Source organism: Papaver somniferum, unplaced genomic scaffold (assembly GCF_003573695.1).
Source record: "Papaver somniferum cultivar HN1 unplaced genomic scaffold, ASM357369v1 unplaced-scaffold_103, whole genome shotgun sequence".
Taxonomy (NCBI): Eukaryota; Viridiplantae; Streptophyta; class Magnoliopsida; order Ranunculales; family Papaveraceae; genus Papaver; species Papaver somniferum.
This window is the reverse complement of record NW_020619159.1, coordinates 817,808-832,560: the sequence shown is the minus strand read 5'-3', so window position 1 is coordinate 832,560 and position 14,753 is coordinate 817,808. Positions and strand designations below refer to the sequence as shown.

Here is a 14,753-nt window from a genome sequence, read left to right as displayed (position 1 = left end):
AATTTTTCAAACTTTTCTGTTATAGATGAGTATATCTAGTTTACAATTTAGTTTCAGAAATCAATTTCAGACTTATAACGATGTGTGTAGACTTTTTTGAGTTAACGTATATAAAATTCAACATTTTTATGAACTCTTTCATTTTGTGTTGGTTTTGTCTTTCTATTTCATTCAAGATACATGAAATTTGTTAGGATTTGGATTAGTTCTGCATGGTATTTCATCCTTCTTCAATTGTGAAATTTGAGTTCCTTCATATTTTCTTGAATCAACGTACATAGAAATGCAATTTTACTAGACGTAATGCCTTAGAACATATTATTTGTGATTACAATACATTTTCAAACTTTTTCTGTTAAAGATGAGTTAATCTAGTTTACAATTTAGTCTCAGAAATCAATTTCCGACTTATAACGAAGTGTGTAGAATTTTTTGAGTTAACGTAAATAAAATTCAACATTTTTATGAACTCTTTCTTTTTGTGTAGGCTTTCTCTTTCTATTTGATTCAAGATAGATGAAATTTGTTAAGATTTGGATTAGTTTTGCTTGGTCTTTCATCCTTCTTCTATTGTGAAATTTGAGTTCCTTCATATTTTCTTGGATCAACGTACATAGAAATGCAATTTTTACTAGATGTATTGCCTTCGAACATATTAATTGTAATTACAATACATTTTTCAAACTTTTTTTGTTAAAGATGAGTTTATCTAGTTTACAATTTAGTCTCAGAAATCAATTTCCGACTTATAACGAAGTGTGTAGACTTTTTTGAGTTAACGTAAATAAAATTCAACGTTTTTATAAACTTTTTCTTTTTTATGTTGGCTTTCTCTTTCTATTTGATTCAAGATAGATGAAATTTGTTAGGATTTGTATTAGTTCTGCTTGGTCATTCATCCTTCTTCTTTTGTGAAATTTGACTTCCTTCATATTTTCTTGAATCAACGTACATAGAAATGCAATTTTTACTAGACGTAATGCCTTAGAACATATTATTTGTGATTACAATGCATTTTTCAAACTTTTTCTGTTAAAGATGAGTTTATCTATTTTACAATTTAGTCTCAGAAATCAATTTCCGACTTATAACGAAGTGTGTAGACTTTTTTGAGTTAACGTAAATAAAATTTAACATTTTTATGAAATATTTCTTTTTCTGTTGGCTTTCTCTTTCTATTTGATTCAAGATAGATGAAATTTGTTAGGATTTGGATTAGTTCTGCTTGGTATTTCATCCTTCTTCTATTGTGAAATTTAACTTCCTTCATATTTTCTTGGATCAACGTACATAGAAATGCAATTTTTACTAGACGTATTGCCTTATAACATATTAATTGTAATTACAATACATTTTTCAAACTTTTCTGTTAAAGATGAGTTTATCTAGTTCACAATTTAGTCTCAGAAATCAACTTCCGACTTTTAATGAAGTGTGTAGACTTTTTGAGTTAACGTATAAAAAATTCAACATTTTTATGAACTCTTTATTTTTGTATTGGCTTTGTATTTCAATTTGATTCAAATAGATGAAATTTGTTAGAATTTGGATTACTTCTGGCTGGTCTTTCATCCTTCTTCTATTGTGAAATTTGACTTCCTTCATATTTTCTTGAATCAATGTACATAGAAATGCAATTTTTACTAGACGTAATGCCTTGGAACATATTATTTGTGGTTACAATACATTTTTAAAACTTTTTCTGTTAAAGATGAGTTTATCTAGTTTACAATTTAGTTTCAGAAATCAATTTCAGACTTATAACGAAGTGTGTAGACTTTTTTGAGTTAACGTATATAAAATTCAACATTTTTATGAACTCTTTCTTTTTGTGTTGGTTTTGTCTTTGTATTTCATTCAAGATACATGAAATTTTTTAGGATTTGGATTAGTTCTGCATGGTCTTTCATCCTTCTTCTATTGTGAAATTTGACTTCCTTCATATTTTCTTGAATCAACGTACATAGAAATGCAATTTTTACTAGAGCTATTGCCTTAGAACATAGTAATTGTAATTACAATACATTTTTCAAACTTTTTCTGTTAAAGATGAGTTTATCTAGTTTACAATTTTGTCTCAGCGATCAATTTCCGACTTATAACGAAGTGTGTAGACTTTTTTGAGTTAACGTATATAAAATTCAACATTTTTATGAACTCTTTCTTTTTGTGTTGGCTTTGTTTTTCTATTTGATTCAAGATAGATGAAATTTGTTAGGATTTGGATTAGTTCTTCTTGGTCTTTCATTCTTCTTATATTGTGAAATTTGCTTTCTTTCATATTTTCTTGAATCAACGTACATAGAAATGCAATTTTTACTAGATGTAATGCCTTAGAACTAGGGATGCACAAACCCGACCTTACCCGCCGGCCCGACCCACACCCGCCAATTTTTACCCGCACCCGACCCTACCCATGAAACACACGAGTCGACTATGACTAGTCCATCTGAAACCCGCCAAGTATTGGGTCGACTATGACTCTCCCCTTATAAAACCCGACCAACCCGCTCACCCGCCTAGAAATCATTAAGCCATTCATTACCCTTGGATTACTTCCCATCCATGATCCCAGCCGTTCAATCCTATAGAAAGAGTAAAACCTAAATCAACCTAATCGGCTCCACTTTCTTAGTTTCTGTTTTCATTTATCACTTCTCTCTCGGTTTCTCTTCTCCAGTAACACCAATACCACCACCAAAGATCAAATCACCACCAATACCACCGTCTAATCATCACCAGTAACACCGACGTGAGGTAATCTCATCTCATGATTTAATCAAAGATGATTGTTAGGGTTTATGTTCTTTGATTTGAATCTGTTTATTAGGGTTTAAGCTATTTGATTTTAATTTGATTTTTTGATACTTCGAGTTCGATAATAATACCATCTCAAGATTGCAATACCATCTCATGGTTAGGGTTTATGTTTTTATTTTGAATCGATTTGAATTTTATTGTTAGGGTTGATAGTTTTTAAGTTGAATCGGAATCTGATTGTTTGATTTATTGTGGTTGAAATTTGTTCCCTTTTTTCGTTTAATGGATTGGGTTTATCTTTGATTATATGTTGCATAAATTCAATTGGGTTTGGTCCCCATCATTTAACCTGGTTATTGATATTATCAGCATAGCTTCTATAGTTTTTTCATGTAATTCAGGAATCAGGATTGAGTTGTCACTTGTTTCTTATGTGCAGGTTACCACTTACCATGGTTGAAATCTCAGAAGATGATTCTGCTTCAAATCTTCCAGTTGTACATGGAATTGCATCGCAAATGGTACCTCCACCTCAACGTCCACCGCGTTCTGGTCATGTGCATGGAGCATCAGCTGGGACAGGAAGTACGGCTGGGTTGGGTATGTTACTTTTAATACTTTCTTTTGGTTCCTTTTTAAGTTTATCTCTTGCGGTGGGTATGTTACTCAACAGGCATGTCTTTTGGTAGATAATTACCTTTTGATTTTCTTTTCCAGTTCATAATTGTTGATGCCTAACATGTTAGTTTTCAATGGATCGTAATGTTAGTATTTAACTGGATTTTTCACCCCTTACTTGACTGTTTACAATGGATGCTTTAATCAATGACATCAACTGTTTCTTATAGAACATGCTTTGATTAATGGCATCAACTGTTTCTTATAGAGCACAGTACCTGTTAGGTTTCTTGTAGATCATATTACCTGTAGCATGTAAACAGTATGTCATGAAGGCTGATTTCGTTTTACTAATTGTTCACTTTGTTTTTTGCAAAATTGCAGAGCTATTTGGTGACCTTGCTACTTCTTCCATCATCGTAAATGATGATTGATTCCTATTGGCTTAGAAAAGGTGATGTCTTAGTTCACTGTTGGGGGGTAGAACATCCAAATCTTCTGAGGGAGAATGTTGCAAATAGCATGGATCAGCAATGCACTGTTTTTTTGAGCTTTGAACTCATTTCTATGCAATGTACTGTCTTTTTTCTTTTGAGATTTGAACTCATTTCTTGTTACTATTGTTAGCTTTATCTTTCTGCACCTTTAAACACTTTTAATTGCTGCCTCACACTTGGACATGGGGTCAGCTTTCATCTTCTTTAAGAGTTATAGACTATAGTTTTTGTACATAATATACTTCTCAGTTCTCATCTGTTTTACGACGGGTAAACCCGTCACCCGCCCGACCCAACCCGCTGAAATGTGGGTCGGGTGAAAACCCACCCGTTTTAATGTTGAGTCGACTACGAGTGATAGCTTCAAATACCCGCCATCAGCGGGTAGGGTGGCGGGTGAGTCCAAACCCGACCTACCCGACCCAATGTTCAGCCCTACTTAGAACATATTATTTGTGATTATAATACATTTTTCAAACTTTTCTGTTAAAGATGAGTTTATCTATTTTACAATTTAGTCTCAGTAATCAATTTCCGACTTATAACGAAATGTGTAGACTTTTTTGAGCTAACGTATATAAAATTCAAAATTTTATGAACTCTTTCTTTTTGTGTTGGCTTTGTCTTTCTATTTGATTCAAGATAGATGAAATTTAATAGGATTTGGATTAATTCTGCATGGTCTTTCATATTTCTTCTATTGTCAAATTTGACTTCTTTCATATTTTCTTGAATTAACGTACATAGAAATGCAATTTTTACTAGAGGTATTGCCTTAGAACATACTAATTATAATTACAATACATTTTTCAAACTTTTTTTTGTTAAAGATGAGTTTATCTAGTTTACAATTTAGTCTCAGTAATCAATTTCCGACTTATAACGAAATGTGTAGACTTTTTTGAGTTAACGTATATAAAATTCAAAAAATTTATGAACTCTTTCTTTTTGTGTTGGCTTTGTCTTTCTATTTGATTCAAGATAGATGAAATTTAATAGGATTTGTATTAATTCTGCATGGTCTTTCATCTTTCTTCTATTGTGAAATTTGACTTCTTTCATATTTTCTTGAATCAACGTACATAGAAATGCAATTTTTACTAGAGGTATTGCCTTAGAACATATTAATTGTAATTACAATACATTTTTCAAACTTTTTTTTATTAAAGATGAGTTTATCTAGTTTGCAATTTAGTCTCAGCAATCAATTTCCGACTTATAACGAAGTGTGAAGACTTTTTTGAGTTAACGTATATAAAATTCAACATTTTTATGAACTCTTTCTTTTTGTGTTGGTTTTGTCTTTCAATTTGATTCAAATAGATGAAATTTGTTAGAATTTGGATTAGTTCCGGCTGGTCTTTCATCATTCTTCTATTGTGAAATTTGACTTCCTTCATATTTTCTTGAATCAACGTACATAGAAATGCAATTTTTATTAGAGTTATTGCCTTATAACATATTAACTATAATTACAATACATTTTTCAAACTTTTTCTGTTAAAGATGAGTTTATGTAGTTTAAAATTTAGTCTCGGAAATCAATTTCCTACTTATAACGAAATGTGTAGACTGTTTTGAGATAACGTATATAAAATTCAAAATTCTTATGAACTCTTTCTTTTTATGTTGGCTTTGTCTTTCTATTTGATTCAAGATAGATGAAATTTAATAGGATTCTGATTAATTCTGCATGGTCTTTCATCTTTCTTCTATTGTGAAATTTGACTTCTTTCATATTTTCTTGAATCAACCTACATAAAAATGCAAATTTTACGAGAGGTATTGCCTTAGAACATATTAATTGTAATTACAATACATTTTTCAAACTTTTTTTGTTAAAGATGAGTTTATCTAGTTTACAATTTAGTCTCAGTAATCAATTTCCGACTTATAACGAAGTGTGTAGACTTTTTTGAGTTAACGTATATAAAGTTCAACATTTTTATGAACTCTTTCTTTTTGTATTGGCTTTGTCTTTCAATTTGATTCAAATAGATGAAATTTGTTAGAATTAGGATTAGTTCTGGCTGGTCTTTCATCCTTCTTCTAGTGTGAAATTTGACTTCCTTCATATTTTCTTGAATCAATGTACATAGAAATGCAAGTTTTACTAGACGTAATGCATTAGAACATATTATTTATGATGACAGTAAATTTTTCGAACTTTTTCTGTTAAAGATGAGTTTATCTAGTTTACAATTTAGTTTCAGAAATCAATTTCAGACTTATAACGAAGTGTGTAGCCTTTTTTGAGTTAACATATATAAAATTCAATATTTTTATGAACTCTTTCTTTTTGTGTTGGTTTTGTCTTTCTATTTCATTCAAGATACATGAAATTTGTTAGGATTTGGATTAGTTCTGCATGGTCTTTCATATTTTCTTTCCCGTTTGGATTAGTTCTATTGTGAAATTTGACTTCCTTCATATTTTCTTGAATCAACGTACATAGAAATGCAATTTTTATTAGAGTTATTGCCTTATAACATATTAACTGTAATTACAATACATTTTTCAAACTTTTTCTGTTAAAGATGAGTTTATGTAGTTTAAAATTTAGTCTCGGTAATCAATTTCCTACTTATAACGAAATGTGTAGACTGTTTTGAGATAACGTATATAAAATTCAAAATTCTTATGAACTCTTTCTTTTTATGTTGGCTTTGTCTTTCTATTTGATTCAAGATAGATGAAATTTAATAGGATTCTGATTAATTCTGCATGGTCTTTCATTTTTCTTCTATTGTGAAATTTGACTTCTTTCATATTTTCTTGAATCAACCTACATAGAAATGCAAATTTTACGAGAGGTATTGCCTTAGAACATATTAATTGTAATTACAATACATTTTTCAAACTTTTTTTGTTAAAGATGAGTTTATCTAGTTTACAATTTAGTCTCAGTAATCAATTCCGACTTATAACGAAGTGTGTAGACTTTTTTGAGTTAACGTATATAAAGTTCAACATTTTTATGAACTCTTTCTTTTTGTATTGGCTTTGTCTTTCAATTTGATTCAAATAGATGAAATTTGTTAGAATTAGGATTAGTTCTGGCTGGTCTTTCATCCTTCTTCTAGTGTGAAATTTGACTTCCTTCATATTTTCTTGAATCAATGTACATAGAATTGAAGTTTTACTAGACGTAATGCATTAGAACATATTATTTATGATGACAGTAAATTTTTCGAACTTTTTCTGTTAAAGATGAGTTTATCTAGTTTACAATTTAGTTTCAGAAATCAATTTCAGACTTATAACGAAGTGTGTAGCCTTTTTTGAGTTAACATATATAAAATTCAATATTTTTATGAACTCTTTCTTTTTGTGTTGGTTTTGTCTTTCTATTTCATTCAAGATACATGAAATTTGTTAGGATTTGGATTAGTTCTGCATGGTCTTTCATATTTTCTTTCCCGTTTGGATTAGTTCTATTGTGAAATTTGACTTCCTTCATATTTTCTTGAATCAACGTACATAGAAATGCAATTTTTACTAGAGGTATTGCCTTAAAACATATTAATTGTAATTACAATACATTTTTCAAACGGGGAATTTTTTTTCTAGCCCAATTTCCTTTTTTCTTATATCATAAACCCATCATTAAAATTCGATGTACTAGAAACCCATAATTATTTATAATAGGTCTTAGATTACAAAAATAACCTTTTACCTAATTAAAAAAATAAATAACATAACGGTTATCATAAATTATAAACCCTAAAAGAACTCTTTGACCTCCCTATAATAACTCATTTTAGCTTCTGTATCTCTCTAGAAAAAAGCTATCTTACCTAATTTCGAAATACAAATCCCTTAAATATCTCACTTGACTTCCCTAAACAAAAACCGTTTTTCGAAAGTAATAATGGTAACAATAACGCCATGCAAGATTTGTGAAAATCCCAATTTTTAGGAAAATTTTGGTTTTGACACGTAACTGATTTGGTGAAATTTCTAGGTTTCACGGAACCGACCAAATCAACCCCATTATCACCCATGGAATTTTAGGAAAACTCTAGTTTTCACAATGTGTGATTGGTGAAACTTTCATTTTTTTTTTGATAAGTCAAAAATTTGTATTTTTAGATAACAAAATTTACAAGAAATAATTTACAAGAAAAGAGGTCACATCAACCCCAAAAACTTGTAAACTATTTAAAACGAAAATAAGAAACATTTGGGTATTCAGCTGAATTTAGAAAAGGTGGTCTTCCACTAAAATGCATCCCCACTTCATTAGCTAGTAAACATCCTCGCTTAGCCATTTTATCTGCTGAAAAATTCGCCTCCCTAAAAGTGTGAATAAACCTTATAGACATATAATGCCTACAAATCACCATCCATCTAGTCTTTGCAAACCAAGGAATAAAATTGTTTTTGAAAGCTTCTACCACTCCATTAGAATCTGATCTCACACAGACACGATCAAAACCCCGTTGTATAGCCCACTCCAAACCAACTATAATGCCATATAATTCAGCCAAGTAATTCGTCGTAACACCAAGTCCAATGTTCATAGCACCAAGAACTGAACATTGCGCATCTCTAGCCACCACTCCAGCACCTGCAATGCCTGGATTTCCTCTCGCAGCACCATCACAGCAAATTTGGAGTTTGTTAGCATCAGGTGGAAGCCAAAAACACTCTACTGGCTGTTGTCTATGCACACTCCTGTGTTGAACATGGAAATATTTCAAAAGAACTATATCTTCAGCGTAGTTCTTCATATGTTCCCTGAGCCGAATTGAATAGTCTTGAATCAACTTCAAAACACGTTTAAAGAAAACGCTCCAGTTAGGCTTCTTATGCTAAAAAACACCCTTGTTCCGCAACTGCCACAGCTCCGACTTTAACACCAGATTGGCGACAAGCCACAGATCACGCACAATAGGACTCCTGCCCTTGGCTGCTTTATAAGAGACAAAAAGGTTAGCATTAGGTTGCAAGTTAAAAACATCAGAAAGCCAATTCCATGCTCTTGACGCAAAACTGCACTCAAACAACACATGAACTAGTGTTTCCTCATCAGTTCCGCAAAGGCAGCACTTATTGGCAAGTTGTATCTTGAATCAGCTCTTGAGTAAATCTTAGGTAGCACAGTCTCCACGGATGAATTTACAATTCTGAGCCGCCAGAACTGGATGGATTTCTTTTCTCCAAAGAAGAGTCGCACCCTCCAGATTGGGATACTTCTGACGAATGAGAGAAATGGTAGAACTGACACTGAAATCACCAGAGAACTCCGGCATCCATACTCTGTTATCTTCACCTCCAGTTGGCATTGACAGCTTATGAATCTCCAGGCCAGCAACAACCATGCATTGCAAATGCACATCCGGAATAGTCCACTGACCATCCGTCAACAGATCACTAACACACACATTTTTATCAAGCGTGTAGTCATTAAGAGCCTCTGCAATACTAAAATCAGCATACCAAATGTCATAATAAAGAGAAGTATCCCTACCATCTCCTAGCAAGACTTTAGTATTTTTCTCCGTCGGATTGTACACACTATGCACGCCAGGTAAGATAGAAGATTTAACACCCGTATTCTTAATCCGCCCATTACGACCAAAAAACGTAGCCTTAAGATAAAGATCCCATTTCTTTTTAGAAGTATGAATCTTCCACCAAAGTTTCATAAGAAGTGCCTTGTTCATAGTAGCCATACGAGTTAATCCGAGACCCCCCTCCTCATGAGGGCAGCAAATCTTATCATAAGCCACCACCACAACTCGACTAACATTCGAATCACCAAACCAAATGAAATTCCGAATTGCCCTCTCACATTGAAGAATGAATTTGCGAGGCCACTTATAAATTGCCATATTATGAATGGAATAACTGGCAATAACAGTTTTAACAAGAACAATGCGATCATGAAAAGTAACAATCTCCCTCTCCAACCAGCAAGCGGATTTTTAATCTTTTCAACAACATTGCAAATATGGCGATAACGAACTGTACCCGGCATAATTTGAACACCCAAGTAGCGATCAGGAAAAGTGGCTACGCTCATCCCCAAATAATTTGCGAGATAGGTACACCAACTCAAAGAACCACCACCATAATAAATCTTACTCTTTTGACGACAAACAGTCTGACCTGAAGCACTCTGGTATTTACCCAATAAATCCACAAGATTATGCAGACTTTTTGAATTACCTTTGCAAAATATCATAATGTCATCAACAAAGAAAAGGTGAGTAGGAGAAACACCACCTCTAGTAACCATAGGAGTCATCGTCTTATCACGAAAAAGTTTCGTAATATTTATGCTAAGGACGTCTTCAATCAAGACGAAAATCAAGGGAGAAAGGGGATCACCTTGACGCAAACCTCTATTAATTTTGAAATAACCCTCCGGACTGCCATTCAAAAGAATAGAGATTCTAGCAGATTGCAAGATATTAAGAATCCAGGCACACCACTTCTCAGAAAAGCCATAATTACGAAAGACTTCTAGCACAAAAGACCAACTTACCGTGTCGAAAGCTTGAGAAATATCAAGCTTGAGACCAATGTTGCCATGCTTGCGCTTAAAATGAAGCTCATTAACCATCTCCGACGCCAAACTAATATTTTCATGAATATTCCTCCCTTTCATAAAGGCCACCTGCTCCTCATACACAAGTTTATCTAAAACACTACCAAGTCTAGTAGCTAAAATCTTAGTAAAAATTTTGAAGAAAAAATTACTAAGACCTATTGGTCTGAAATTGCGAAGAGTATTAGCACCCCTTACCTTAGCAAGCAAAATTATTAAAGAAGAATTAACACCATTTGGAATATGACCGGAGTTCCAACAGTGAATAATAGCCTTGATTAAATCTTCTTGAAAAATATCCCAACAATGACGATAGAAGCAACCAGAGAAACCATCTGGCCCTGGAGCACTATCCGCCCCCAAATCAAAGACAGCTTGCCTAATTTCCTCCGGAGAAGGTATCTTGTCCATGGCGTGGCTTTCCTCAACAAAAATAGAATCATGCTCAAAATCAAATAAATCATTGTCAATATCCAACTCCTGACCATTGAACTTGTCTTCATAGTAATGAAAAACATGATCACGCAATTGGTCATAATCTGATACAAGTACCAGTTGAATCAACAAGCTCCGAAATTGTGTTAGAGATTCTTCTAATGCGACTGGAGTTACTTGACCCCTTCACCAACCAATTATTATGAGATTTTTGCTTGAGCATTTTCATCTGTTGCAAACGAGTTTCACTTAAGGTAGCCATAGCGTCCTTCATTGCATTCAGATTAGCAATATTACTTGGACCTTCATCCGAGATAAGGGTTGTCGTCTCGAAACGAAGTTGGTCTTTTTTCAAACGAGAATGCACATTACCAAAGATCCTTAGATTCCAATCCTTCATCGCAATCTTCAACCGCTTCAATTTGTAAGGGTAGATAAAATCTGGAGACCCATAAGATGGAGCGTTCCAACTCTCACTAACCATAAGAAGAAAATAACCATGTAAGAACCACATCTTTTGAACCCTGAAAGGAGCTCGACGAGGCCTAGGAACCTTAAAAGGATAACCAAGAAGAGTTGAATGGTCGGAAACTTCCCTAGGAAGAGCTTTACACCGTCAATTCTCAAATTTTGCAAGCCAAGCCGCATTGATGATTGCACGATCCAACTTGCTGATGATACGACTATTACCAGATTGTCTATTGGACCAAGTGAATTTACTACCCGAGGAGTCAGCTTCAAAAAGATTGTTATCATCCATCCAATCACTAAACTCATCAATAACCGAAGTTCTTGTTTCTAACCCACCTTTCTTTTCATCCAAGCGCAAAATACAATTAAAATCTCCTATGACCAGCCAAGGAGTTATTGTATCTTGCATATCCAGTTGCTGCCAAAGCCTTCTTCGAGTAGTTTGAATATAACTGGCATGGACAAAGGAAATATGAACACCATCCACCGCAATTGTTTACTTGAATTAAAAACAGAAATATCCAACCCATTCGTGTAACAAATCCAGAGATTCGCAATACTAGAATTGGAAGAATTATTAATAACAACTGAGGAATATCCTTCCGTAATTAGTCTTCTACCAAAATTAACTGAGCAAGCGACTTTCGGTTCAGTAAGACAAAAAAATTCTGGATTGAATTCCCTTATTAATTCTTTTAGTTTAGACTGTGCTGCCTCACGCGCAACACCATTTATATTTCAAAATAACACCCGCATTTAAACAACAGGGTTTTGATGCTTGGATAACTTAGCTTGTTTAACTGAGTTTGAGGAGGGATTGATACCTGGTGAAGTACCCCTTCTAGCACGAATGCCCAATTCTGAGAAATCTTCCGTGTAAGATAAGGATTCTCCATCCTTTTACGCATTAATTCTATGTTGCATAGTAATAATCTGGTTGTGCTTAGCTTGTTTGGCATGTTCATTAACTTTTCCAAGCACCAAAGTTCCATTATCACCACAGTTACCAAGTATATGGAACTTATTATGCGAGATATATTCAGAACTTTCTTCAAGAGCATCACACAAGGGTGTAGACACAGATGTAGCAGGAATCCTAACAGGATGAAGAAGTCTAGTTCTTGCCAATTCGACATTCTCACCTGTCTTAGCGTTCAGAGCAGAGGTACTCAACGACCTTTCCTTACTAACACTGAATGCTCTAATATGTCCTGCTTCTTTTTCTCAAAAGGTGCAGTAGCCAAACGCAATGTAGCTTCAGATTCTGCAAACTCATCTTGCAACTTTTGTTCCTTCACAACCGCGTCTGGAATGCTCATAACTTCATTAGCAACTGAGGACGGACCAGCAGATTTCGTTACTTCAGGGACAACAGGAATAATGGGAGATTTCTGGCCTTTCTTCTTACGTTTAGCTTCGTGCCATTCCTTACCATCATCCGTATTAGTTTGATCGTTCGAATTGGGAACTGAAACAAGCTGTTGTTGCTGCGAATTATCAGAGACCTTAGCTGCATTCTTATTCTTCTTGCGACATTCAGAGTCAGAGTTCCCAATAATGCTGCACTTAGAACAGAACTTCGGCCTCTTAAGGATTTCAAAAGGCTGCCAAAATTCTAAACCTCCAACCGCAACATGAATACCATCAGTATCTAATTCAGCAAAATCAATATCAATAAGGATAGAGGCATAGTTACCGTATTCATGAGCTAAAGTTCTCTGGTCGACGACAATAAGAGTACCTAGGGTTTTCCCCATGGATAAAAGCGTTTTTTCAATCCAAAACTCAATAGGTAATCCAGGGAATTTAACCCAGACTGTAGAAGGAGAAGAACATTGCTTATCAGGGTCAAAACTAGGGTACCATTCCATTAAAATCGTTGTTGCTGCGCCACAATCCATTTTTCATCTTATAAAATACTTGTTTTATCCTCTTGTGTCAGTAGCTTGACGATGAAGAAACCCCTATTCAACGACACAAACTGAACACTATCCTCACCCATCTGCCATTGCAACAACAAGTTTTTTTCACATCAGAGAAAGCTAACTCCTTCAAACCCAGTCTTCCTATGAGACTAAATCTCCAGACCGCGCATCATTCCAAGTATAAATCATCAAGAATAACAATAGCAGGTTTACCCTCTTTTTTGGTAGGGTTTGGTAACGTAGCCAAATCAACATTGGTTTTTGGTAAAACCTTCTTACCTTTCAGGCGTTCAGCATATGTTAACGTCTTAGTAGCATGACTAGGATTAGAAGAAGAATCTCCCATCTCGAATCACCAAAAGATGATCCAAGATGAGGCACGTGGAAAAAAATTTGAAAAAAAAATTCTCCAAAATCGCCAGAGCAGTTTAGGAGAGAGGAAACTAAGAATAAAATTATTGGTGAAACTTTCAGTTTTCATACTAACTGATTTGGTAAAATTTTTAGTTTTCAGTGAAAATTACAATTTTTAATGAAATTACTAGTTTTATGAAAATAACAATCTAGTGATAATTGCAATCTCCCAGTGTTGTAATCGATTGTATTTTATGAAAAGCATACAAATTGAACATAACTAAATTAAGCTGAGGGATGCCAAATCAATTCGTTAGGTCAACCGTATCACATAATCCATCTCACAGACGAAAGAAAGCTAAAATAACGAGTTCTCTTTGATTAGTAAGTATAGCATGTGAGTGACTCACTAACAAGGATTAGAAAAGATCATGTATGAGAAGTTAATTTCTTTGACATTTTTGAGTTGTTTCACGACTAAAGAGACCACAAGCCACAAAATTTAGATCAATAAAGGTACTTTAAAAAATATATTAAACACGATCCATTTACCCTAGTTATATAAAAGAAAACCTCAGACTCCTTTCCAAATCATATATTGATAGAGAGAAATACATAATAACAGACAAACACAGATAGTAACAGTTTAACAAAAAAGTGATTAGCTTATATATGAGGTGCTCGGTGTCGCCTAGCTTCAAGCCCTTGACTTGAGGACTGCACAATCCATGAAGAAAAAACACGCAGGATCCATTTTATAAAAGCATATTTGTCGAAATCACCAAGGTCGCAACGACCGGAAGAATCGAGTGTATCTTGAACACTAAAGTTTAGTTGACAGTGTTTTCAACGTGATGATAGATTTTCTTTTCAGAATAAAAGAAAGAAGAAGAAGCCTAATTGTCTCCCACTAGTTATGCTATCAACTAAATACTGTAAATCACTCCTAACTATTTTTCCGTAAAAATGGTAAATAATTTCATAACCTAACTGACCGTAAAATATGGCCTTTTTTTCTTTTTTAAATTATAAATTTGTATGTAACCTAAAACACAAAGGTTAATTGAGTCTCACATACGATTTGTAAACCTAAATTCAATCTAAAACTAGTATTCTTAACCGTACATCTTGTATTTT

General features: G+C 33.7%; 1 protein-coding gene across 1 annotated transcript; it reads right to left on the bottom strand.

Moving 5' to 3' along the window:
- Nucleotides 1-10,228: 10,228 nt before the first annotated feature.
- Nucleotides 10,229-11,380, bottom strand: LOC113327551. The gene is made up of 4 exons (XM_026574730.1): nt 11,044-11,380; nt 10,630-10,970; nt 10,369-10,500; nt 10,229-10,252 (listed from the first exon to the last, which is right to left on the bottom strand). The coding sequence occupies exons 1-4, from the start codon at nt 11,378-11,380 to the stop codon at nt 10,229-10,231; spliced, it is 834 nt and encodes a 277-aa protein (XP_026430515.1).
- Nucleotides 11,381-14,753: the final 3,373 nt, after the last annotated feature.